Source organism: Rhamphochromis sp. 'chilingali' (assembly GCF_963969265.1).
Source record: "Rhamphochromis sp. 'chilingali' genome assembly, chromosome: 10".
Classification (NCBI taxonomy): Eukaryota; Metazoa; Chordata; class Actinopteri; order Cichliformes; family Cichlidae; genus Rhamphochromis; species Rhamphochromis sp. 'chilingali'.
Window position 1 is genome coordinate 27957156 of NC_137937.1, and position 26162 is coordinate 27983317.

General features: G+C 39.5%; 1 protein-coding gene across 10 annotated transcripts in view; it reads left to right on the forward strand.

The window, feature by feature from the left end:
• The window catches only part of gpat2 (glycerol-3-phosphate acyltransferase 2, mitochondrial), a 190590-nt gene that overhangs the window by 124924 nt on the left and 39504 nt on the right, over positions 1 to 26162 (forward strand). For 8 of the 10 annotated variants that reach the window (XM_080893742.1, XM_080893739.1, XM_080893746.1 and 5 more), the window contains 4 exons: positions 21999 to 22105; positions 25526 to 25636; positions 25870 to 25940; positions 26035 to 26145. In XM_080893742.1, coding sequence (XP_080749868.1) covers positions 22031 to 22105; positions 25526 to 25636; positions 25870 to 25940; positions 26035 to 26145 — 368 coding nt within the window. In that variant the 5' untranslated portion in view covers positions 21999 to 22030. The remainder of the gene's footprint in view (positions 1 to 21998; positions 22106 to 25525; positions 25637 to 25869; positions 25941 to 26034; positions 26146 to 26162) is intronic. The other 2 variants (XM_080893747.1, XM_080893748.1) reach the window with 1 other exon arrangement.

Genomic DNA, 26162 nt, shown 5'->3' on the forward strand with positions numbered 1-26162 from the left:
AAGAAATATTAAATAGATTCAACATCTTTCTTCAACAGAATTGCAGACTGCACAGATGGTACCTTCCCAAAGGAAAAAGTACTATAGCTTACAAGGGTATATATATTAGACTTAATAGTTACTATATACAGTAATTGACTTCTATTCCTTTTACATCAGATTAAAACTTTGGGTGTCAGATAATTATTTATTAAAAGCTAGACATTTTAAATGAGAATAAGAAAGAAAAGTATGTCTTTGTGCCCCCTTTTCCCTGTTAATGCCCTATCGGCCCCCCTGGCTAAACTTTGCTAGATCCGCCCCTGCACAGTTACCAGCCGTCAGCTACGTAGAAAAAGATCCTCGAGTAGAAAGTAATATTAAATACATTCTAACAACAGCTGATCAAGCTTAAACGTGCTGCTGTTGTTCAGCTGCTGGTTTCCTCTTTCTGGTGCAAAGTGGGCCAAAAGCAAACTAGAGACACGGACTCGCGACAGAAAAGCCGATCAGCTGATCGTTAAACAGTTTCATGATTGAAGTAGCAGCAGGAGAGGCAGTCGCTTGTTAAGCTTAACGCAGGAATGCTTTACAAACATTCAGAGATGGACTTACACACTTGCTTTACTTCTCTCGGGATAACTTTGTCGGAGATGAAATGCCAGGTTGCTAGCGAAGCTCCACATGCTATCCAGACCACCGACAGGTCCCGCATGCCACAGCCGCTCTATCACGTGATGCATACTGCGCCGACGTGCTAACGTTCTGAGGTGAGTTACGGCGTGTTGCAAGTTTTGTGAGGTGCTTTCGTGATATTTAATGGATTGGATTACATTTTTTTATTTTTCTCCGATATCCGATCCAGTAATTTAGGTCAGTATCGGACCGATACCGATACGTAATATCGGATCGGTCCATCTCTAATGTGGATGGCTTGAAGGAGAGTGATATACGTCTAAATGTTTTATCATTTTTTTTGATAAAACAAACTAGATGTACTACTTTGGCTAATTATTGGGTACAATGTCATCAATTGGTCAATTACCTGCTGAGTTTAATCAGACTCATCCTAACACATGTTGCTATCAGTGTAGTTACTAGATGACAATTTAAACAATGGCTTCACTTATTAAATAAGTGGCCTGCTGTGTGGCGTAGCGCCAGTGCTTGTTTTCCCTGCAGCTTAATAAGCCTGATATTGCATTTCATGAAAATGTTACAGTTCCTCATGACATTTCGTTCATGCAGGAAACGTCTACTATAAATGCTCAATGAAACCTTGGGGGCAGATAGGCTATATTAACCTTTCTGCAGCAACAACAAAAACAGCTTGTTTTGTGTCCTTGCCTTAATCCGACATGGTTTTAAATAAGTTCTTTGCTTTTGTTTGTTCCACATATTATGCTAAAAGCAAAATTACCAATGTTTTACAGAGAAAACATTTTGATGTTGGACAGGAACCCAGACATGTTAAAACTCATAGTAGCAGGCAGTGTTATCAAGCTTCTCTAAAAACTAAAATCAATTTTTTAATCTTTGTTAACAAAAAAGAAGAGTATTAGCTTCCTCCTACCTCACATCTTCTCACTTTGCCTCTCTGTTCACTTGCCTCTGGAGTGAAAACATTTTTCTTGGGTGTTGTTTTGTAAGAGTCAAATAACTTGTACGTTGTTTTGAGATCAAGCCTTACAGGAAGGTTTGGTATTTTTCACTTTGCAAAGATGTGATAAAGGCTGGCAAGAAGGCAAACAGTAACATCAGTGTTTTGCTGAAACCAATCTTCCACAGTGAGGATGGAAAAAGTGAAAGAGGGCAAGATTAACATAGAAAATTCACGCTTTTGGGCTCCAGTTTAGCCCACCTAATGACCCTCACATGTCTCCTTCTCTCACTATGGCATATAACCACAAAGCCCTCAGCACTTATTGTATTAGTTTATCCACTGTTAGAGATGCAATCATGAGACCTTAATAAATCCTTTTTTCTCAGAAGTCTTCCAAGCCATGTGGCAGGATTGCATACACATTCACGTTACCCTTTTGGTGGTTAGTACATACACACAAAAGAGGCAACGTTTAATGTTGCAAACACCTAAAGAAAGAAGGGAAAGATGTCATATGCTGTACAGAATGTGTAACCTGGGGCAAAAGTGTTTCATGGTAACGGCTTATGTAAGTAATTATAATTTACTTCAATATGATTGGTATTAAGGACATAATGTGTTATGTGTGGAAAGGCCTTCAGTCCAAGAAAGCTTCTTTAAATCTCAAATAGATGACTGCAAACACAAAAATAAAAAGCTAGATCGTCAGTCAGGGCAGTTGCAAAGACTCTGTTGTCCTGTTTTGTCTTCAGTAAATCATCATTAGTTTTATGTCAGAATTCCCTAATCAGGGAATTTACTTAATGCTGAATATGGTTAAATATTTACTATATTTTTCTTCATAATGCAGTTTGCATTTAAAGAGACTGTTTGATAAGTAATAGATCACCCTGTAAAAACAGGTAAATTTTGTCTTCTTTCTCACTGAAAAGAGCTTTTCTAGAGCACACATGTGCACAACTTGTCCCCGGAATCATCTTGGTCCACATTGTCCTAGAAGGAAAATAGAACAAAACTCAAAAAGTCAAAAAGGGGCAACATTAGGCAAAAGAATCTCCAGGTGAATGACTACAATGAGTCATTCTCCTCGACTTTTAGACAGCTGGCACAGTGTGGGCTAATTTAGATTTTTTTTTTTTAATGTCAGTTACATTGTAACCTGTAACAATTTTTCACATCAGTTATTCAGTGGCTGGCTCTTCCCCTACCTTTTTTTTTTTTTTTTTTTTTTTTTTTTTAAGTCAGTGTGCCTCTTTGGGGCCAGACTTTGCTGTTAAAATGAAATTTATGTAACTGTGGGCCCAAGGGTTCTAATTTCTGGATGTACGTCCTACCAGGCCCGTGAATCCAAAAAAAGTTAGTGCATTAGTGAATCTCCCTGTATTTTTTTTGCTTGCTCCATAGACTTCTGTTAAAGCTGGCTTGAAAGGGCACAACACAAGGAAGGATGCAACACAGGTTTATATTCTAATTACCACCATTTATTAAGAAAATAAAGGTCCTGTGTGATGGATGAGGAGGGCGGGAGATCAACAGGCCAAGAAGGCGAGCTGTGAAGGAGGCCACTTAAATAGGCCCAGCCCACGTAATTCACAGTTGTCCTGAATCTGTTATCAACGGAGGGCACCTAGAACTTAAAGATACAAATCATGCACACATCAGCCATATGAAATCAATGTCAAACTGACGTGTAGCGTTTTACACTAGGATCATAAAAAAAACTAAAACCAAAAGTTAAAAATATCATTTAAAGATGGCTACTTTCCTAGACACAAAGTTGAGCCTAGTTGTGAGCTGCTGCGCACAGTATTGATTTTATTTATATAATGCCAAATTGCCGTGAATTGAGGGGATCTTGACTGGACAGGCATCTGAGATGGTGGATTGTTGTGAACTGGCCAGATGGTTAATGTTGTCGACTCACAACAAGAATACAAAGAGGGGTTCAACTCCATCAGTCAGCTGGGGCTGGATTTTTGGCACTCCAGCTTTCTCCAGCAGATGAAAAACATGCATGTTAGGTTAACTGCTGACATTTAGTTGGCCATACTTGTAAATGGTTGTCTTGTCTCTGCATGTTAGTCCTTCAATAAACTGGCGTCCTGTTCAGGCTGTTCTCCACCTCTAACCCAGTGACAGCCAGGATAGGCTCCAGCACCCACCATGATCCTGAAGTGTATAAGTTGAAGAGGATATATGGATGTTGACCTTTGACTAAAATGTCTGCTAGATCCTTATAAAAATATAGGGAATGGGGCAGTTTCCAAAGCATTGCACTAAACCAAACCTTATTTAGCCACAGTCTCCTAAGTATAAGAAGGTCTGAGCAGTGAATTTTACCCTTTTTCTGCACAGGTCCCCAATTGCTATTAGAGTTAATGGTTTGCAAAACATTACACCGCTTAGCCTTAACCTGCTCTGTAGACCTAGTAAAGCCCACCCAAGCAGATATCCTAGCCTGTGGCCTCTGATAGTTCAGTGCTTCTCTCACTGGCAGACTCATAAAAATGCCACAGGACTCAGCCCAGTGTTTATTGCATTGTAAGCACTTTTTAAAAGCCAAAGTAACAACATACATTTTACAAAGTGGTCTTCAGATAACTACTTTCACAAAACCTATAGCTACACTTTTTTTTACTCATGTCAACTTTTATTATGGGTTTTGTTTTGCTCTTGCTGCTGTTTTACTATGTGCTTCTTTTATTGCACCCTGAGCTGCAACCACTGTATGAAAAGTGCGATACACATACATTAAGTTTAATGTGTATGTATATAGTTACTATGGCATTTATTCATTACAGCTGAAAAAACCCAACCAAAAAACATGGCTGTGGATGCTGGTTATATAACGGTTTTTCTTCAGTAGTTTAAGACATGAGGGTTAACCACAGAGTTTAACACAAGAAAATCAGACAAGTTGAAATGATTACAACCCATGTTTTCTTGGGTTGGCACGTGAACGCTTTACACTTCAGTTCACGTGCCATATCTGATGTGTTTCGGTGAAATTCAGTCACCCTGCTGTGATCTCTGCCTTCAGTACCTTATCATTTCACTTCAGTGTAACTCAATTATTCTCTCTTAAAACTAATTACTGTTTAGCCAAGTGAAATGGCTTGTATGCAATGTGTTTGAGCTTTGTGCAGGTCCATATTGTCCTGTTTCTTTTCTAATTTAACATTGCTGTCAACCTTTTTTGTACACCTTCAGTACAACTGCTGTGACCGTGAATACAAATATAGATAATTACACACCTCTCTTCTCTGACATTTTTCAGCTGTAGGTCAGACATCACTGAAGAACACAATGTGTGTGTCTCCACACATTCTCTCTCAAAGATGTCCCTGCACATCTGCTGAACTCTGATTCTTAAAGCATCCATTCATTTAATTGTACATCATAGTGTAACCACCCTGCTACATCTACCACATCTTATCACATCTACTTGGGCACTAAAACTCTGAACATGTGTGTACGTGTGATCGATGGTTTTAAGCCTACAGAGGGATTATGGATGTTTTAGTTGTGCGCGACAATTGAACACACTCATAACACTCAGGTCAAGTGTTTACCCAGCTGCATGTTTGACTAATGACTCGGTTATTGAATTATACACGTCGTTAATAGACTAAGTGTCCACTAAACTGAAAAAAGATTGTACCAGGCAATGACACCCCTGCATGTTTTTCAAAACTTGTATAACAAAATGAGCAACATTGAGTTTTGTGGAAACAGAAGAGATTTGCTTAGGCCTTTCCAGATGTGATGGACATTGTTTGCATTTGCTTTGCTCTGTGATGTTAATCATCAACATTTATGGAAACAGTGGTTGGAGACTGCTGTACTGCCAAATTAACTGCAGCTGTGTGGAATTAACTTGTTATCTTGTTTCCTTTTAAAATATCTTTTTTAACTGCTACCTTCAAAAGGACTTTTGTGCGTGAAGACCAAAGACGCTGATAAAATGGCGAATAGAATCAGTCTGCTGGCAAATTCTAGTTGCAGAGTAACTGTGATTTATAAGAAAAAAATTGAAAATCTGTTGTCATCTGTTGAAAATTTGTTGTTCCCTACATACACAGAAATTCATGTTAAATGGAAATGTATATTAACTATTTACATGCAGAGTCCAGCCAAAGATAGTTTCATAGATTTGAAACTAATATTCCTCCACAACTAGTGATGAAATTGCTGCAGGACAGCAATTTAACTGCAAAATGATCATAAGGACATTGCAGTGTTGGTTTTACATAGGAAAATAACCAGAATACAACCAGTTCGATAAAGTTGGCAGTTTTACACAGAGGTCTGAAACACTGGTAGAAAAATAGAATTTTAAAGAATTAGGAAGGAAAAAAAAAAGGAAAACATGTTTGTTTTTTTTAACTGTGCGTTCTCAGTCTAGTATTAAAGATAATTATAATATTTGTTTGGGTTTTGTTTTACTGCTATATGCAAAAACAAGGTTTGTTTTCAATATTTAGGTGTCACTGAGTTACTGCTCCATGCTAAAATGTGGTGGAGCTCAGTGCTATCGTAGCTGCCCTTAAACTCAAATTATTCACAGCTGTGATGAGTTTTAAAAGAGCTCAAAGAAGTGCGCCGCTTGTCACTATTTTAATCCACCATGCTGTACGTCTCTCTGTAATCCAGAAGGTCAAGCAGCAAAATCGCTCAAGAAAATTACTTATGTTGGAGAAGTTAAAAATATGACTTCAGTGGGTCCCTCTCATTATGAATCTGTCCTTTGCTTTCTGTTTCTGTGTGGAAGTAGGGCTGCTCGATTATGGCAAAAATGATAATCACGATTATTTTCACTGAAATTGAGATCTCGATTATTTGACGATATTTATTTAACCCTTTAAGACCTACTATAGAACCAAGTCCGCCAGAGCTTATATTATTTTTTTACATGTTGTAGTGCCATTTGTGGGAGCATTTCAAGTTGCTATACAACTGTTATAGCCCATATTTTAATAATATGTATGCATTAAGTCCATAGTAACTACATTAATTGCAAAAAAAGTGCAATAAACTACAAAAAAATTGAAAATCGTTTTTTGTATTTTTTACATATATTTCTACTTGGAGAAGTTTAAGAGGTTTATCCCTCAAAGCTTTAAATACAAAAAAGTTGCAAAAAATAGTTTACAACAACAGGAAATTTATTTTGAGTGTCTTCATAGTTTTATTTTGGAGATACAGCAATTTTTATATACACTGCAGGAAAAACGAAAAAACAATCCTATGATGCAAATTTGCAAAGAAAACAGCAGGTGCATCAAAATAAACTATTTCCAGCAGTGCAATTCGAGTTCTAAGCATCCCAGAAACGACACAGAAAAGTCAAACATGACCAGTATAGGTTTAAGGCCTACAAGTAAAAAACTACAATTTCCGCGAAAATGACATCACTTCCGGTTTCGGCCAGGAAATGGCGGACATGTGATAGTTCGTGCTGACGTCTGTTTCACTGTGGGAAGTGTTACGAACAGCTGATCGGATCGGCAAAGCGTGTTTCTGGAATATTATGTTTTTGTTCCTGCAAGCCTTTTTATGCAATTTTTGCAAAGCTTTATGTGAAAGGAAACCGTGACCGAGGACAAGCTGATGGCATAAGATGTAAGTACAACTCCTCTGGTTTCATATGCAAAACAAATTATTGCGCTAGCTTACTCGGTTCAGGTTCTACAGGGATTTAAAAAATAGTTACACAAAACGGAGCATGCTGCTCTGACTGGCTTTAAAGGGTTAACAATGACTTTAAAAAAATAATATAAAATAGTGTGCAACACCACTGAAGTTTTTTTTTTTTTAAACTCTCTTTTCAACCAACAGCAGTCACTCTCCAAATAACTTCTGCTTAGCTTTCCGAGCTTCCCTCGGGTCCTCTTAATCAGCGTCTCCAACCTTTTTTGCGCCAAGGACCGGTTTATGCCCGACAATATTTTCACGGACCGGCCTTTAAGGTGTCGCGGATAAATGAGGGAGGGGCTAATAATCGGCTCAGTCATTTTTAATGATCGTTGAAAGCCCAGATCGTAATCGTGATTAAAATTCGATTAATTGAGCAGCCCTATGTGGAAGTAACATGGTCACTCAGTGTTCCTGCCTCAGTGACTGCCTCTTGTGAGATATTTATAGCTGCTGAGGGATTTGTACTCACAGTACCATAGGGTTCATAGGCATACACACTGTTTGGCTTTCAATATGATCAGTGTGTTCTTCCTTTCTTATTTTCACCACACATTGTGTGGTCTGTTGTTGCCATAGAAGCAGGGCAACTCTGGGTGTTTGTTTGAAGTTAATGTAAACTTAATATGAAGTGGGTGTTATCAGGCAGTTGGTGTTGATCAAACAAGCTTACATTGTTCATTATCAGTGCAGCCACTAAAGACTTCTCATGTTTGACTTTGCATCAACACATTTTACACAGTTAATTCTCAATTATTGCATAAAAGCTGTCAAGTCTTCAGTTCACGAATCAATTACCAGGCAGGCCAGTTGCATAAGAAATCAGGTTGCAGTATGATGTTTAAAGAAGATGTCTCCTAAACTCTGTTTTTGAAGTTTTTCTTTTTTTATTTAAACACATTTTGAACATTTTTGAGAGCAGAGGGGTTAATATGGCCCCAGACTTGAATCTGCATGTTTTAAGAATAGGATGAGGAATGCTTGCAGGTATCTGGCCTCTTAGTCTGCCTCAGTCTTTTCCCACCTTGCACGTCTGCCCAGGTGTCTCATACTCCACTGTAGTTAATTAAACTGCATGGCTGTCAGGGAGCAATGAAAAGCTGTTTAAAGGTATGATATAGGGGAAAATGTGAAGGTGTGAACAGAGAGAGATGACGGGTATCTGACGTGTAATTAGTACTCCTTTTTTGTGAATCCACTGCGAAGTGGAAACCTTTTTATCTGACAGTATCTGTTAGAAACAGCTCAGTGATCCGTATAATTATCATCAGATCCTATTAGTCAAAAACACGTTGATCAGTGTAATTATCATCAAATCCTTTTAGTCGAAAACAATCTGATCTCTGTTTTTCCAAGCCTATCTTCCTCCCCCCTCCTGTTTTCCCTCAGTCATATTTTTAAAGTTTTGTGCATGCTTTAATGTTGTTTTTATGAAAAAACATCAAAAGTCACAGCAATTTGTTCTTATTTCGCCTCTCACACGTCTTTTTTATCATTCTGCCTGGGCCTGTCGAGTGGGGTCATTCAAAGGCAAGAAAAATATCATTTCACCATCGGAGATATTCCAGTGATTAAATTGTCTTTGAAACTGTACCCAAATTATCAGCTCACGTGTCAGTGGCAATGGGTCTTTTTCATAATAGACTTTTTCTCTTTCCATCTGTAGCAAGAACACAGGCACATGTGGCTTTGTTCAATTCAAGCTGTGACAGTGTGATGGCATGCTTTTATTTTGTTATTTACACTCGTACCAGTCCTATATGTGTTATTATTACATAAATACTTGTCAAACAGTAACACATCAGAATGTCTTCATTAAAAAGGGCTATCCAGCTTTAATTTTTGCTTAGCTATAATGAGGTAAATTTGATCACTTGTGGATCTAGAGAAAGCATATGGTCATATGCCAAGAGAGGAGAGAGGTAATCTGAGAGAGGATTATATCAGGGATCCGCTGGGCGCCTTCTTGTTTGCAGTGGTGATGGACAGGTTAACAGATGAAGTCAGGCATGTGTCTCTGTGGACTATGATGTTCACAGTCTGTAGTGAGAGTAGGGAGCAGGTGGAAGAGAGCCTGGAGAGGTGGAGGTATGCTCCGGAGAGCAAATGAATGAAGGTCCATAGAAGCAAGATAGAATACAGAGGGAGATGGGTGGAAAGCGTGCAAGGAGCAGAGGTAGTGAAGGTGGATGAGTTAAATACCTAGAGTCAACCATCCTAAACAACAAACAGGGCAAAAGAGAGGTGAAGAAGAGAGTGTGGGCAGGGTGGAGTGGATCGAGATGAGTGACAGGAATGATTTTTCACAGGAGGAATAGCAGCAAGAGTGACAGGGGAAGGTATACGAGATAGCAGTGAGACCTGCTATTAGGTATCGTTTGGAAACACTGCCAAAAGAGAAGACAGAGCTGAAGATGTTAAGATTGTCATTAGGAGTGACTGGGGTGGACATGACTGGAAAATCATATTAGAGGACAGCTGAGTTGAGTAGTATGGAGACAGAGTTGGAGAGAGGCAAGGCTTAAGTGTTTTAGACACATGCAGAGGATGGTGAATATATTGTTTAAAGGATATTTAATATTGAGCTGCCAGGCAAGAGGGAAGACCTTAGAGAAGGTGAAGGAGCACATGCAAGACGGTTGGTGTGATAGAGGAGGATGCTGCGGTGAGATGTGAGTGGATGATCCGCTGTAGTGATGCCTAAATGGAGCATCCGAAAGAAGAATAGAATCTTTGAGGTAGTATTACTTTATATACTAGTCATTAGTCTTTTTAGTGGCCTTGGATCGTGTAGTTCATTTTATCTACGCCTCATGTGCCACAGGCTGTGAGGCTCCTGAACTCTCTGCCCCCCTCTCACGGACAATAACCATATCCAACTTCTTAATAGCAATGAACTGGTCTGCATTGGTGCATCATATCTTTATTCTCTTCCCCCTCCTGCCCCCCCCCCCTCTTTCTTAAATAGATAACTATCATATCTGATATCATATCTCACAGTACAATAATATTGAATGGGTTGCATTGTTGTATTTTGTCATGTTTCTCAGGTCTTTGTCTGAATTTCTACGAACATTATTGCTAAGGATTGTCTTATTGCATTGGAGTCACACTGGGTTAAATATGTACACTTGGGTTTTAAGGGGTATTTATTATTTTCTTCTTTTTTTTGGGTTGTATGGAAGCCCCAAACGCAATTTCATTGTTCTTGACAATGACAATAAATAAATAAATACTAAATACTAAATACTAGCACAGCAGTTTAACTAATTTATCTTCCTTAATGTTAGTATGTGCAACTTCCCAGTTGGCAGGATGTTCCAAAGCAACAACACAAGTTGTGATTAATTATACCTCACGGTGATGTTGCAGAAAGTTGAATTGATAATCAAATGATACCAGACTTCATACGGAGGAGTGGCTTTGTTTCAAACCACGAATAGCATAATTCTCACTAAAAGCGTTTTCCAGACAAAATGCCACCTGCTGCTTATGAATTAGTAGCTTTGTGCTACAATAAAATAAAATAAATGTGAGTAATAAGCACCAGTAGATGCACCAAATTATCAGCAGCTTTACCTGCTCATATTTACCTTGTTGACTGGTATTAGCCAGTAACTAACAAAACTGTAGCTTTTGTTAATTACGGCAGAATTGAAGCCTTTGTCACACATTTAGGAGCCGTCTTTCTCTATGATAAGGCTGCCGAGGAGCTAGTCTTCCCATAAAAAGAGAATTATCTGATGCATCACATTAGTGTTGCGGTCAGTGTATCTGAGATCATGTTTCATATATTTTATAATTGAACGTTTCCCACATGTTACATTTTAAAGTATTTAAAATGAAAATGTTGATGTCTGCTGCTGCGTATCCTACTACATGTTGCACAATTTGATTATCAACTGAAAACTGGATTTTTTTATTTTATTTGAAATCATCTGTGAGGGTTGATTTGATTGATGTGTAGAAGTCACACTGCTAAACAAAAGTAATTGGCTAAACGGTAGCAAATTAAAAATTTCAAGTTATTTTTGCTGTGCAGAATTTCCAATCAAGCTGCACTGATTGTTGTAAAGTTTAGTTCTCTTATTTGGAAAATGCAGAAGTTGCTAATGTACTTTTTTAAAAATAAAAATTATTTTTTTAAAAGACCTCATCTATAGCGCTCAGTGAATCACACAAGATGAAAAGATTTCCATGCTGGCAAAAGACGGGTAATTGATTGACAAGTACAAGATAACAAATAATTGTGTGAAATTTTTTGAAAAGCTGCTGTTTGATACAGCACATTTAAAGCCTTTGTCACACATTTAGGAGCTGTCTTTGTATATGATAAGGGTGTGGACAAGCTAATCTTCCCATAAAAAGTGGATTATGTGGTTTTCTAAATTAATTTTGGGAGTAATTCTTGCACTAATATATTGTAAATTATACCACATGTTCGAATTCTGACTTAGATGAACAAATGTGAAAAAAGGTCATAACTAATCCTGTCAAGGTCGGCTGTGTGGCAGGCAGGATGAGGACCCAATCGCAAAACTCACGGACTCAAGGGATGAACTCAAAAGGCAGCTTTATTGCTGACAAGATGACAGGAAAATACAAAACTTAAACTGGGCACAAGAAACTAATACTTGGAGAGAGACACAGGGAAATCCACGCAGCATGAGGGAGACTACGACACAGAACTGAGGGAGACGCAGACATAAATACACAGAGGGTTAACGAGGGAAGTGGGAGCACACGGGGAACACAGCTGACACAGATAATCATAACGAGACAGGGCAGGAGTGAACACAACATGACGCATACTGACGAGAGACTGTCAAAGTAAAACAGGAAGTACAGAGGTTCAGACAGGAGGAGAGAGCACGGGGAGAACACAGACATAACAGGCTGGGGAAAACATGGAATAAAACACGAAAGGGGACAAGGGCTCATGAATACATAGAGGGGCACACAGGGGGTGAGAGTCACAAAGGGAAAGCACACAGGGAACCACATAACAGGGCAACTCAGGAAACAGAACCTAAACAGGGAACTGAATACAAAAATACAAGAGAACTAAGAATACTGGGCCAACACGGCCCAGGACCATGACAAATCCAGCTGTAGTGCTATTAGTTACAGATACACAACTCTGATTAAACAGTTTTATTTGATTGATAGCTGTCAGAATGTTTCTGTAAAGATTACCTACATGCACTATATCATTAAAGTGAAAACAGTGTGGCTGTAGGTGGAAAGAGAGCACAGTGTAAAGTTATAGAATTCCTCTTGTTCTGGGAAATCGATGATGCTCTCTGGCTCCGTGACGCAGAGCTACTGATTCACAGATTGATTTTCTGTGTGTGTGCGCGCAGTGAAGCGGTGAGACAGCTCACACCTTCGATTGAATAGTTGTGTATATTTACCATATTAGCATTCTTTTTTGGACAGCCTGGGTTTCTTGTAGACTGTAAATACAAGACTATCACAATGCTGTCCCAGCTGCGTAATCTATCTGCCTGCTCAGCAGAATCCCAGCTCCCTGGTGGTTTGTTGAAGAAGGCTCATACATGTCAAAGGCATGCGGGTAATGTTATCACTAAGTACATTATGCAGCACTGGATTTTTAAACTTGTGCTTTCCTTAATAAAACCTTGCTCAAATTGAATTTTCTTTATAATAGGAGGGCTCATTGTCTGTCTGCTGCAAACATTTGTCACAGTTATTATAGTCACATATTGTCTATAGATTATTTCACACCAAATACTGGAACAAAGTAATTGGTCATTGTTGCGGGGGGGTCCATCCCATTCAAGACAGCATAACAATGAAACTATGCAGCAGTTTATGGGGTTTCTGTATGAAGGATTGTGGAATCGGGATTGTTATGGATAAAAGAAAGTATGACAAATATATTTGTTTCCAGAAAATTCCACAGTATTGGGATATTCAATCCACACTGAAGCCATGCTTGTATTTGTTTAAATGGAAAAAAAACACGTTAAGATATGTGTATATATATTGTACAGATATTTGCGTGTATATTTTACATAGCTTATCCATATTTTTTCCATGTCTTATTTCTTTAATATGCAGAACCCCTCTAGCACTATTTTTGAGACATGCAATGCATTTTTGTTGTGATATGCACGGTTTGGTTTATTGTCCAAATAATAGTTTGTCTGTCTTGACCATCGCATGCTAAGCTGTGTCCACACCAGATCACCATAGAAAGTGAATGAAATTTGGTGATTTCAAGCAGCTGCGGGCAAAACAATTTTTGGTGACGCAAGATAAGCTTGTGATTGCTCTGGTTTTAACCGATTACTACACTCAACCACTCAGGGAATATACATTTTTCCCTAGTTACTGGGGGTTGCCATAGGTTGTTGGCCGGTATCTAAGCTTGTTGACAGTTTCTGTACCAATCAGTTTCACAGCAATTGCTAGCAGTCACTCAGCAGTCACGAGCCCCCAATTCATGTTTACCCCCCCCACCCCCAAGACCCAAGCAGCAACAGGAAACAAATCCTTTCTTTATAATGTGATTTATTTACAAAGTGGTAAGAAGTCGAGTCTAGGGACAACAAAACGGGAGTTTTGTTGTCCCTACGGACCAAAGCCAAAATAATAAACAAAACAAATCTAAACAAATCCCGCGCCCCTGACCTTACCAAAATAAAGTCAAAAATAAAGACAGAGTCTGACCTCTGTAACTAATTTAAAACAGGAGAAAACTGGTGATCAAAAGAAACCGCAGCTCACCCCTACCCACTCCACTTCCACAACTTTCAAAACGGCACTGCAGCCAGCGGCTGCCACAGGTATACTGCTGGGTTGTGAGGAGAGACGCGAGAGCCTCCCTCGCCGTGGCACTCCAGCCTCCTTTAATGGGCGGGTCCTCCAGCTGGAACCAGTCTCGTCGGGCTGTATATCCACGCACCAATCGGAGCAGGGCCCTGGCATAGCCGAATTAACATAAACAAATACATTAACTGCACAAAACAAACACATGAAATGCAAGTTCGGGACAAGTAGGAATGGGTAGTTGCCAACTCCTGTGTGGCACAGGGGCCTTAGCTGACTTAACATAAGGCAAATCTTTTAAAGTTGCAAGCTGTATGAAATTAGATACTTATACTGTTACCTTTTAGAAAAAGGTGTTGCTTCTGGAGTATTAATGACAGTTTCATAATATCCTAGCATCCTCAATGACCAGGGACTGGGAAATAAGCTGTCAGGCATTTGTTTCTGGAAGTTCTCTATGATAACCCCAATTTTCAGTTATTAATCTGCAGCTCCGCTACAGTGTACAGTGATGCTTACTGATGAAAATCCTTAATATTTTCTTCTGGCTTGATGTGTAGTAGTTTCCACACATTTGCCTAACAAGCAAAACATCCCTGGTTCAGTTCTAGGAGGAGACGCAAATCCCTTGCAGGTTGAAACAAGGAGGGCGTCTGGTGTTAAATTCCCAAATCAAACATGTGAGGCTACCTGCTGTGGTGACCCCTTGTGAATAAGGGATCAGCTGAGAGTAGTTCTGCTCACTGACAAAAATCCCACTTTACATGCACTGGCAAAGCCTGCATCATAAATACTCTCGTGGCTCACTCTGCTCATGTCATTTATCAAACACACCCTCGCAATTTGGTAGTCAATTTAACCTGCAGACTTTCTCATCTCTGCCTCTGACACGTCAGTGCTGCTCTCCACCACCTGCATCCACCTGGAGGCTGAGAAGAGATATTTGTTTATTACTCTCCAGTTTTATACGTAACAAATTTGCATGGACTTCAGAGCCTGAAGCTGTATCCACACACATCGCACATCGCTTTGGTCACTAGTGGACATTTTAGGCTCTGGTTGCCTAGGTAACTCAAATGTATTTACTCATCTGTTGTATAACAATTACCTGTATCCTGTTCTTTAATTGGTAGCCACCTCAATCGCTCCCTCGAAATTGAGAAACCTTTATCCTGAGACCCACTTGCTTCATGTTGTCAGTGGGTTTTTTTTATAATACTTAGTTGTTTGAAGCCCAGTCAGATTTCACAAATGGACATTTTGGTCTTTGTTTTGATCATTTCAGCCTGATTTATCGAACGGCTCTGGACAAATACACAACAAGCTTCTCAGTTTTTTGGTTTGTGAGGACTCTAGCCCATATGAGTGGTTTCATGAAGGAGTCACAATGGCAACATAATTTAATAACTACTCATGCCCACAAGCATTTTGGCTCATATTGATGCTGTTTTATTACATCGGCACTCTGTAACATCTCATTTTCACCAGTGAATCCCCAGTGTGATAGGGGCATAGATTCAACAAGGCATTCACAGCTTTTAGTCCATGTTGACATGACAACATCACACAGTGCACATTTGTTTGCTGCACGTCCATAATGTGAATCTAACATTCTATCACATCCCTATGGTGCTTTATTGGACTGATATCTGATGACTGTGGAGGCAATTTGGGTAGAGTGAAGTCATTGTCATGTTCAAGAATCCAGTTTGGGAGGCTTTGAGCTTTGAGATATGGCTCGTTATCCTGCTTGAAGTGGCTATCAGAAAATGGGTACCATGTGGTCATAAAGGGATGGACATGATCAGCAACAATACTCAGATAAGCGGTGGGGTTTAAACTACGCTGAGTGGGTACCATGGGGCCCCCACATCACTACACTACCACTGACAGCCTGTTGATAGAAGGCAGGATTGATCCATGTTTTCATGTTTACACCAAACTCTGAGCCTACCATCCAAATGGTGCAGCCAAAATTGAGACTCATTAGTCAGACAACCAGGATGAAAAGCTGTGTCAATTTCCCGTTCCTAGCTGGCTGGAGTGGTACCCAGTGTGGTCTTCTGCTGCTGTCGCTCATTTGGCTCAAAGTTCGACCTGTTGTACATTCAGAGATTCTCTTCTGCATAGCTTCGTTATAACAGGTTGTTGTTTAAGTTATTGTCTTCCTCCTTTCCATCCACTTCCACGCAGTCTGATTATTCTCTTCTGTAGGGATGGGTATCGAAACCCGGTTCTTGTTGAGAACCGGTTCCCACTGTTTCAATTCCTTGGAATTGTTTGCCATTTTTGCAAACGATTCCCTTATCGATTCCAGTCGCCCCGAATGACGTCACCACGTTGCGGAGCGTCATTTACCTGGCCGCAAACGCTCAAAAGTTTGATTATACTTTACGAGAACAACAGGGCAACTTGCAAAGTAGATATTTCATTAAGGGAGGAAACACTACGAATATGCAAAAGCATTTACTCACAAAACACACGATAACTTTAAATGAATGTCGTGTTTTTAATTCCGCTCCAGACTCGTGAATCTCAACCGAGCAGCGGCGGTAACGTTTGCACGTCCTCTCCCGTTAATGCGCCAGGTAAATAATCAACTAACAGTGCATATTATGTTAGCGCGATCTGCCTTATTACAAAACCTGCTATTACTGTGCATTTAGGTGACCATGATGAGAGAGACAGACAGAGTCTGGCTCAGATGCTGGCAGTTCTCGCTGCAGTCTACAGGTAGCGTCTCCTTTCAGGCCAGGATAGACAAATGTCACCGAGCAGTGACTAAGTTTGTGGTAAAAGGTTTGCACCCATTTGCCACAGCAGATGCCCCCGATTTTCAGTAAGTGAATGTGTTTAATTGTAGGCAGGGACATTACTGGATATTCTTGTGTAATTGCTACAGAATGATTTATGTTATACTTTGTTATTGCTACAGAAGAATATTGATTTTATTATTTTACATTTACAATTTTTTTTCCTGGGGACCCTGTGACACCCATTGAAGAGCCGTAGGCTGGATCTCTTAAGATCTCACTGCTGGGTTTGTAAGGCCATATTACTCCTAAATTTTTATCTTGTTCAAAGAGAAGATATAAAACAAAGTTCTAAGCTAATCGAACTTAGTGTTCTCCTTTTTAAAAAATAAGAATCGATAAGAGAATCGATAAAGAATCGAATCGTTAAACAGAATCGAAAATGGAATCGGAATCATGAAAATCTTATCAATACCCATCCCTACTCTTCTGACATCTTACATTGCCCAGAGAACTGCTGCTCACTGGATATTTTCTCTTTTTCAGACCATTCTCCATAAAGAGATGGTTGTGCAGGAAAATCCTAGTAGATCAGCTGCCTGTTCAGTGTAATTCAAATGACACCACTTCCAGGTATATGTTGCCGTTTTGACGCAAGCTTACAGTAATTCGTTGCTGTCTGAATTGTTCACATGGTGTGTTTACAACATAGTTATTTTTGTTTGCAGAAGGAAATCCTGGCTCTAAAGACTACCACTGACAGAAAAATATCCAAATGTGAAATGCTGCTATTTTCTGGGCGTTACCTTTGATATTTGATAGACAGGTTATCAGGCTAATTAGCTACCAGTGTCGGTTACAGCTGCAAAAGTGCGTCTTGATGACGTTAGTGTTCAGCATTACAAGGACTGTTGCAGGGTAGAGGGGCTTGTAAAGCTAATTTGTATGCTGTGGGGATTTCAGCTGTGACAGCATTCAAAACAAACACGGTAAACAAGTTTCTACTGCAAGAGGTGAGTTTTACAAATTCTGTGTTTGAGGTGATGCTGTAATTGTTACTTTTTAAGGTTATTGTTAGCTACTATAATCTTGTTGATTATTTAGCTATCAGTGAAATGCAATCCTTTTTTGCCATCAGTGCGGTGTTCAGCTAAATTCAGTATACGTAATGCGCTCTGACAGCATTCAGAGTAACCTTTCCATTTGTCAGATTAAGAGTGTTAATGTTGTCTTTGTGTATTTCAGTTTAAGTTCTTTAAGCTGTTCTGACAGAAACATGCAGTTCATTTCTGTGTGATTCCTCTGCTGCTTTGACATTGCCGTGGTTTAATAGAAAAATTTACAGTTTATCTTTTCAAGCTTTTGCAGAAAATCCAAATGATACCTGGATAGAGATTTAAGGAGAAACTCTTCCTGCGTCCCGCATGGACAGCAGTGTAGCTCATTGATTTCTGATACACAACAAGAGGGTCATGGGTTTTTACCCATCTAGGGCACACTTTCTTGTGTTTTTCCCTGGAGTTACAGTTTCTCTCATCATCTAAAATGATTTTTTGGTGCTGCCTATCTTAACCCTATCTGAAGAGTTTCATTTCAGAGTTGAATTGTTCTAGGAGGTGTGGAGGATGAATTTTAAACAAATGTATTCTGTTATCTTCTCTGTGTGCAGCTCCTTTACAGATAGATGAGCTGTTATTATTGTAATTATTGTAGCATATGTGTACGCTGCTTAAAAAATTAAAGGAACACTTTGAAATCATCAATCTCAATGTGAAAAAAGTCAGGCTCAATATCCATCTTGATATGGACTGAGTGAGGTGTTAGAAACTAGGATAACATATTCTTTGATGAAAGAACTAAATTGATAGACAACCAGAAAATCAAAGAGAGGAAAAAAAGACTTTTGCTAGAATTTCATTGCAGGAACTTAAAATGGTACTCAGTAGTTAGTGTGTTCCCTGTGTTTGAATGAATGCCTGACAATGTCGGGGCCTGCTCCTAATCAGACAACAGATGGGATATGGGATTTTCTACCTGATACTTAATGGCCTGGGTTCCAATTTCCAGCGTCGAGTTTGTGCGTCACTCCATGGATTTGCCTCCCCAAACCATCATTGATCCGCCATCAAACCGGTCATGCTGAGTGATGTTACACGCATTATAATGTTCTCCAGACATTTTCACGTCTGTCACATGTTGTGGTATTCTGGAATTCTACAGCAAATTCCAGTTGGGATTCACAATGCCAGACAGCAAGCACCGGATAGCTCCCTCAGGCCAACCTCAAGAAGTTTATTTTTGATTGTTTGGTCAAAGACATTCACACCAGTGGCCTGCTGAAGGTTCATTTTGTAGCTCTAGCAGTGCACAGCCGGTACCCACTCGGGGTGTGAGGAAGTTCTTTTTCAGTTTCTTAAATAGGACGTGCAAGAGAACATTTGAGGGGTTGCACCAAGGAGCAGTACATATAAAACAAATAAAGATTTTTATTTATTTATTTTTTAATACCGATGGGCCAACTGACCAGCTAATGTTTAATGTTCTCGGTCTGGTCAGCTTTGCGTATGTCTAATTATGCACCAGTCCATTTCATGCATCTGTGATGCATGCCCCACAGTGGCGCAGACAAAAATTCTGACAACCACACACTAACATGTTGTCAGCAAGGAAGCTCTTTGCTGTGAGTAAGTCCAAAGTAAACACTGAGAGGACCACCATGAAAATGTTTATAACAACAAATCTAATCAGAAAGTTAAATCACCCTCACTCAGCTGAACCTGAATTTTTTATAGAAACAAATGAAGGTTAAGTGGCTTAAGCTAGAGCCAGCAGCCTTGGTATGAGCAAAGGATCAAAAGCATTTATGAGGAAAATTAGGGAGATGAATGAAAAATGAGTAAAGGGTTGGTGTCCTATTGTCTCGTCACAAACATAAATAAAATAATCAAAATAACTGACATTTGTTTTGTTATCTAAATCTGTTGCACCTTCTTCTGTTTAGGTAGATAGAAAATGTCAAGTAAAGCTGGGCAACCTGTTTTCAGAGAATTATTTGTTCCTCCTTCCAGCAGCAAAATATACTATATTCAGTTGTTTATGTAAGAGGAGAAACCTGTAACTTACTAAGGTTTGGAGGAAATTGTAAAGTTTATTAATTTCATTTCATTAAAATATGAAAAAAATAATTAGCATTGAATAAAAGTTGATTTTGGTGTCATTTATAAATCTCGGAAAGAAAATTGGAAGCTGCAAAAATCAGTACTTTGCAATGTAGTTGACCGATGCCAATGGGTGCAACTCTAATTTGCAACTTTAAATCATGTAAAGCTACTCTAATAGTCCAAGAATAAAAAATATTTAGCAGGAAAAAAGCAATAACACCCCCTTTAAAGCCTCTGCTATTAACTCCTGGTTAACCCTACCCTAGACATGAATGCACCAGCTGACATCCCTTTGACTGCTGCTCTAAAATGATCCTCACTCTAATCTGTCCTGGCATCTTTTAATGGCTTTTGATTTTTAATCTTATTAATTCTTAATTATTTCTCATCATGGGCCCACTTAGGTCTGAGCTGTCACGTTGGCAAACTACAGCATATTAATTAAATACTATAATTGATCAGTTAAGTTTTAACGAGTGGAAGAGTCAAGCAAGAATAAATATGAGTGCTCTAAGGAGGTACCTGCGGCCCAGATCTCAATGTTGAAGTGAATGTTTTTACACGACTGCATTAATTTCTGTACTGTATGTTGACTGGTAAGATGGCACATAGAAAATTAAAATCTTGTTTGCAGTGTTACGTTGACCTGGCCTTGGCATACTGCTGTCTCTAGCTGTTTCCATGTGGTCTTGTATTCCCTTGAGTGGATTATATAACCCCATTAGAGACTTTGCTGTTTCTCTGCCTGTGTAATTTACAGTTTTACACTCTTTACTCCCATTTTGCTGCCTTGTCTCTTTCATCACCTGCCGCACCTGTGAAACACTACAGAGCCCTGGGAAGCTCTTATCAATGTCTGCCATTTCCCACAGGAGTTGGTAATGAATGTGGGAACTTGAGCCAGTGGAAATGGAGCGTCTTCCCATGGGGAGGGCTTAAGTTTTAATTAGCAAAGTTAATAGGGCAGAATGGGATCAACACAGTGAAAGACAGAGATGCAAAGGAAGAGTCTTTCATTGTGCCTAATGAGACTCCTGAATTGCGTTGATGTAGCCAAAGAAAAAGGTTTATTTGAAGGCAGCAGCACACGTCTTCACCCTTTTGTAGTAGAATCAAAAGCCTTATACAAACCAAAGGTAATCTCTCTCAGGATGGTGGCTTTTATGCTTGCGTAGCTCTCCCTTTGGAGAGTGTGAACTTGAATTAATCTGAATTAAATCTACCTTAATTTCAGATGATTACTCACTTGAGCTCCACCACAGCCAGTGCTATCAATTAGATAACCTGTTTAAGCTAGATTGTATTACACTGTGACCTATGTTGCCAACACTCATTACTACGGTTCAGAGTGGGCAAGGGACCAGCATCAGTTACATAAGAGCTGTTTTTCAGCTGATGGCTATGTTCCCTGCTTTTAATGATTTATAACCTACTAGTGAGCATTCGTGCAGCTTCACCTGTGTGTTGCTGAGCAAGGACAGCCTCGAGTTCTTCAACATCTCTAACCTCTTAATGGCAGTTCTGTCCTTGTTTGATTCCTACCTGCATATAGAAGTAAGCAGAAAACTTTTAAAGTGAAGTTTGCCACTAGAAGTCCAATAAGAGGAAGCAATAGGAGACCAATTCAGTGATACTAGCAGCAAGAGGCTGATATCCCCTAATTTGAAAAGAATGAAAGGCGTGTTGAAGAATTTGAGAGAATTTGTGATGGTGCAGGGCAAGAAAAGGGTTTGTTAGGTGGGTGAAATTGTAGCTAAGGGCATTGGGAGATACTATCAAGAAGGAAGCTGAGATTGTGTGTGGATGAGTGTTTGTTATCTTAAATCGCAAGGTGGAAGTCTTTCTCTGAGCCCTATGAAATGCCTTCAAATTATTCCAAAAAGCACTAAAAACATTTACATGTGATCGCAAGCATACATTACAGTATAATCCAACATAACGTCAGAATGCAGCATTTTTGACATGACTCCTCATACTCTTTTTTTCCTACCCAATCTCTCTCTGTTTTTTTAGGGTTGTGGTTGTAAATCAGCAGGGGCCTCACCATGGAGCAGGAGAAGAATGATGGGATAAACAAAGACACAGTCCTTCCACTTCCAATTCAGCAGAATAGACCCGCTGTAAGAACTGCCTGCATGTCTCTCTCCCACTGTCATCTCCCACTTACTCCACGGGCACTAATCTCAAAAGCTTTGTTCTTCACAATCATGAGAGAACATGCGTGGCCCCTTGTGTTTAATTCTGTTTGATGTGCCAAATCAGTGGATGTGATGCATCAGTGAGTCATACATGCCCGTCAACAAATGAATATAATTTTTAAAGGAATACTGACGTTATGGTAAATATGCCTATGTATTTCATTGCACCGAAATGAGGACGTCTATACTGTAGCATTTTCACATCTGACTTTGTGTGTTAGGTATTCAGCTCTAGGCGATTAGCGTAGATCGGCATAAAGACTGAGAGGAAGAGGAAATCATTAACAAGCATTCAAAAAGGATTTAAACTTCGTAGTATGTATTATCTGTACAGAGAAATTAAAAGCAGTGGTTTGAAAAGGATACATTTAGTCGCAGTATTTGCTACTAATTTGTTCCCTATAGATTTCCAGAAATGCAGATTTCTACAGGTGTCATTTTGAATGTTTTTAAGTCACAAAAAATATATATCTAATATAATCTATATTTGGTATGACCATATTTACTCTTCAACAAAGCCTGAACTTTCTTAGGCAAGCTCTCTTGTAATTTCTTCAAGTAGTCTTCAGGAATAATTCTCCGGGCTTCTCGAAGAACATCCAAAGCTCTTTTTTTGGATGCTGGCTGCCTTTTGTTCCTGTCTGTATAAAGATGATCGCACACTTCTTTAATAATGTCGAGATTTGGGCCTTGGAGAGGCCAATCCATGACTGATAGTTTGTGTTTTTCTATCTAGGTATGCTTTTACTGCATTGGCATTTTGTTTGGGATCATTGTCATATTAGAAAGAAAGAAAAGCTGTTGCCAATCAGAGTGGCAGGGTGAAATGTAAAATTATCTCAGAAAGTCAAGAGTTTTTCACAGTGCTCTGTCGTGCATCCTTTGACTTTGTGGATATGAATGTTGCTATTGAAATGAAAACAATACTTTTATAATATTTTTATAAGGTGTTTTTAGGATTCTGGGCGCATAAATGCTACAAATGGGTCATTTTAGCGCATTGGTTGGTGGTTGCCAGGCAACACAATGACGTCAAACTATCTGATCTTGATATAACCCTTCAGGGGCCTAAGATGTACCTGTGTGCCAGCTCCTAGCTGTGTAGGTGGACTTGGCGGGCCAACTCAGACAGATTTCATGTTGCATAGTAAGAGTTTGGGGTTTTCTGCTAAAGACGAAGTAAGCAAGCAGGACTGTTGCGTAGCTCAAACAAATCATGAGTTTAGCTCTCCTCAAGTTTTACAGATCTTTTAAAATTTAAATTTTACAATTTTGACAACAAGTAATGAGCTGCCAAGGTGAACAGCAAAGGCGAGTCGGGCTCTTGGCGCTGAAATATCTCTATGGCTCTAAATCAGTAGTGTCCAACATCAGCCCGCCAAAGACGACAATCTGGCCCACTGAACAGCTACTGAAAACGCGACATAGCTTTTAGACTTTTAGCTGTATTTTTAAAAGCTGATAAAGCAGAATCTATGCAGGATACAGATGACCAGGGTTAGAATCTGTTCTGGTCTTGGATGCATTTTGCTGGAATGATTTTATTCCCTAAGAGCCCCTGAGAAAGTAAAGAAAATATTTTGGGATGATCAAATCAGTACTCACCTTAATCTAAAAAACTGTTGTGGAAGAGCAGAAGTTCTTTCAAGTTAGCATGCAGATCTAACCCAAAGTCACTGGAAAAATGCAGCTGCAGTTTTTGTTACACAGCGGAGTGACAGAAAATACTGAGCTGTTTCACACACTTTTTGCCTCATAAATATCTTTGTATAACTTCCTTAAATAGGTAAACAACAGTCTAATGTTTTCATTTTTGTGAGTTGATTTTTAAGTTTTCAGGATATAATAATGCACAACTAGAGAAAATTCCCTCTGATATGTAGAAGCCGAATAAACTTTTTTTTTTGCCCTCCTTATTGCATGACTCTAACTGATGGTACATTGAAAGATTTTGTTTTGAAAGCATCACTACTTTAATTATTTCTATTCCCTGTCGAGTTTCCAAACACCACAGCTTATGAATGCAAAGCTTTGTGGCAGCTGAATAGCTCTGTGATCAGACTTCACAGCAGCATCTCAATGCACCACCAGGAGGGATTCATAGATCACCCCATGATTTTAAAACTCCATTAAAACTCACAAAAGTACAACAAAATTAAGTGACTCTAATCAAATCCAACGCACACGTGTTCCTTTTATGTAGCTTTTACTATATTGAGCAAGTTTCAAGGCCTTGAAACTTTCAGCAAAACTGAAATGAGCTAAAACTTTAAAGTGATGTCATGCCCAATAAGTCCACTCACATGCATTAAAAAACAAAATTCCTCACCAGGAAAGTGGTGATCACATAGCACAAGCCGTGCCAGCACAATGTAAAATCCCCTTCCTGTCTGGATCCGGGGCTTTCATTCATCTCTTGTTATGTACAACACTCTTAGCAGAAGAACAGAACTACAAAATAATAATCCAGGAAATTAATGACATATCATGGGCATCAGATCCAGATCGAAGCATTTCTACCTTCTCCTTGGAATGAGCAGACATAAGTGCGTAACTCTGGTCATCGAGCTGGGCCAGCTTATTTACACACAGGTTTAGCCTGATAATCCGCATGCCTCTCATTTTTTTGGTCTACCTCTTTTCTTTGTACTTTTCCCCTGAACGAGTATGGCCCTTTAAGTTATTGATAGTTCGATCCAAACTTTCATGATCATAAGGTTTTGTCTTTAAATTGACCTTATCTACCAGTCAGCTGCTCTCTTTTCTGGAATCCATCATCATTCAACTTGGAGAAAGTGTCATTGATCTTAGGAGATTGATTAGATCTTTTTTTCCCAAAGCCAGGCGATCACTCTGAATCCTGATCAACACAACACATCGACCATGATAATCAGTCGGTTGGCGTGTTTTATCGTACTGTACTGCAAATATTTGAACACCTGACCAGCAGTCAGCTTGCTCGGGGAGGCCTGAAGTGTGGTTGATTAGTATACAGTACACAGCCTGGCTTGTTGAGCGCATGAGCTGTTTGTTTGATTTGCACAGGGAGCGTCTGATACAGGGGCTCACATGGGAACTGTATTAATATTTACTGCACTGCTAGTAATGGCGTGCCGATATGAATTCAGAGTTAAACCAATCAAAGAGACAGAAAAAATTTCACAAGCTCAAAAGACATCAGGGTGCAACAAATTAAAGTCAAATAAGATAAGAAACATTAGTTTTAGCTTTATGTACGTAATAACATGGCAGTTGAGTGTTATTTCAAAAAGTGGATGTGGTTGTGGTTTTTCTGCATGTGACATCCTGTTTGTGTTGTGTCTGTTTTGTGTTTCTTCCCAGCTGTCATGTGGATTAAAGATCAGGAAAATGATGAAAACTGTGCCTCCTTGTTTGGGGAAGTTCAGGCCAGTTGTGGGCCAGTGCTGCCACCAGTGCACCCCAGACAGTCTGGTGAGTGTGCAGAGTAATTATGGATCTCTTTCACTGAGTAAAAAATGCTGACTTTATATGGCACGCAAAGGTTGTGAGTATAAAGATCCTCTTGTAGCTATCCCCATTCACATAGTGTCCTTCAGCTATAGCCTTTTTTTATACAGTAAATTGGATTGTGCCCCACACAGCCCATTCGTGGTTGATGTTGACATTCAGGTCATCTATCTTTATCTGTTTTTGTCATTGCTTAGAGCAAGAAGCTTGGACAAAACTATTCCCTTGGTTTCCACAACCTGCTGAGTGTCAATGAGACACAAACCAGGTAGTATGAGAATCCACCGCATTCGGGCAAAGCCACACAAATTTATTTGGTCCCAGCGCTCTCACTCATGCTCATTTCTTTGAATTGTATGCAGGTATCGAGGCTGGCTGGTGCGGAGGGTGTGCTGTGCCCTGTTTGTGAGTGGGTGCAAGGTTTACGGCAGTCCTGTTAGCGGCAGGCTTGAGCGAGTCTGTCAGAGTCACAGGTACCTGAGGAGAAAGA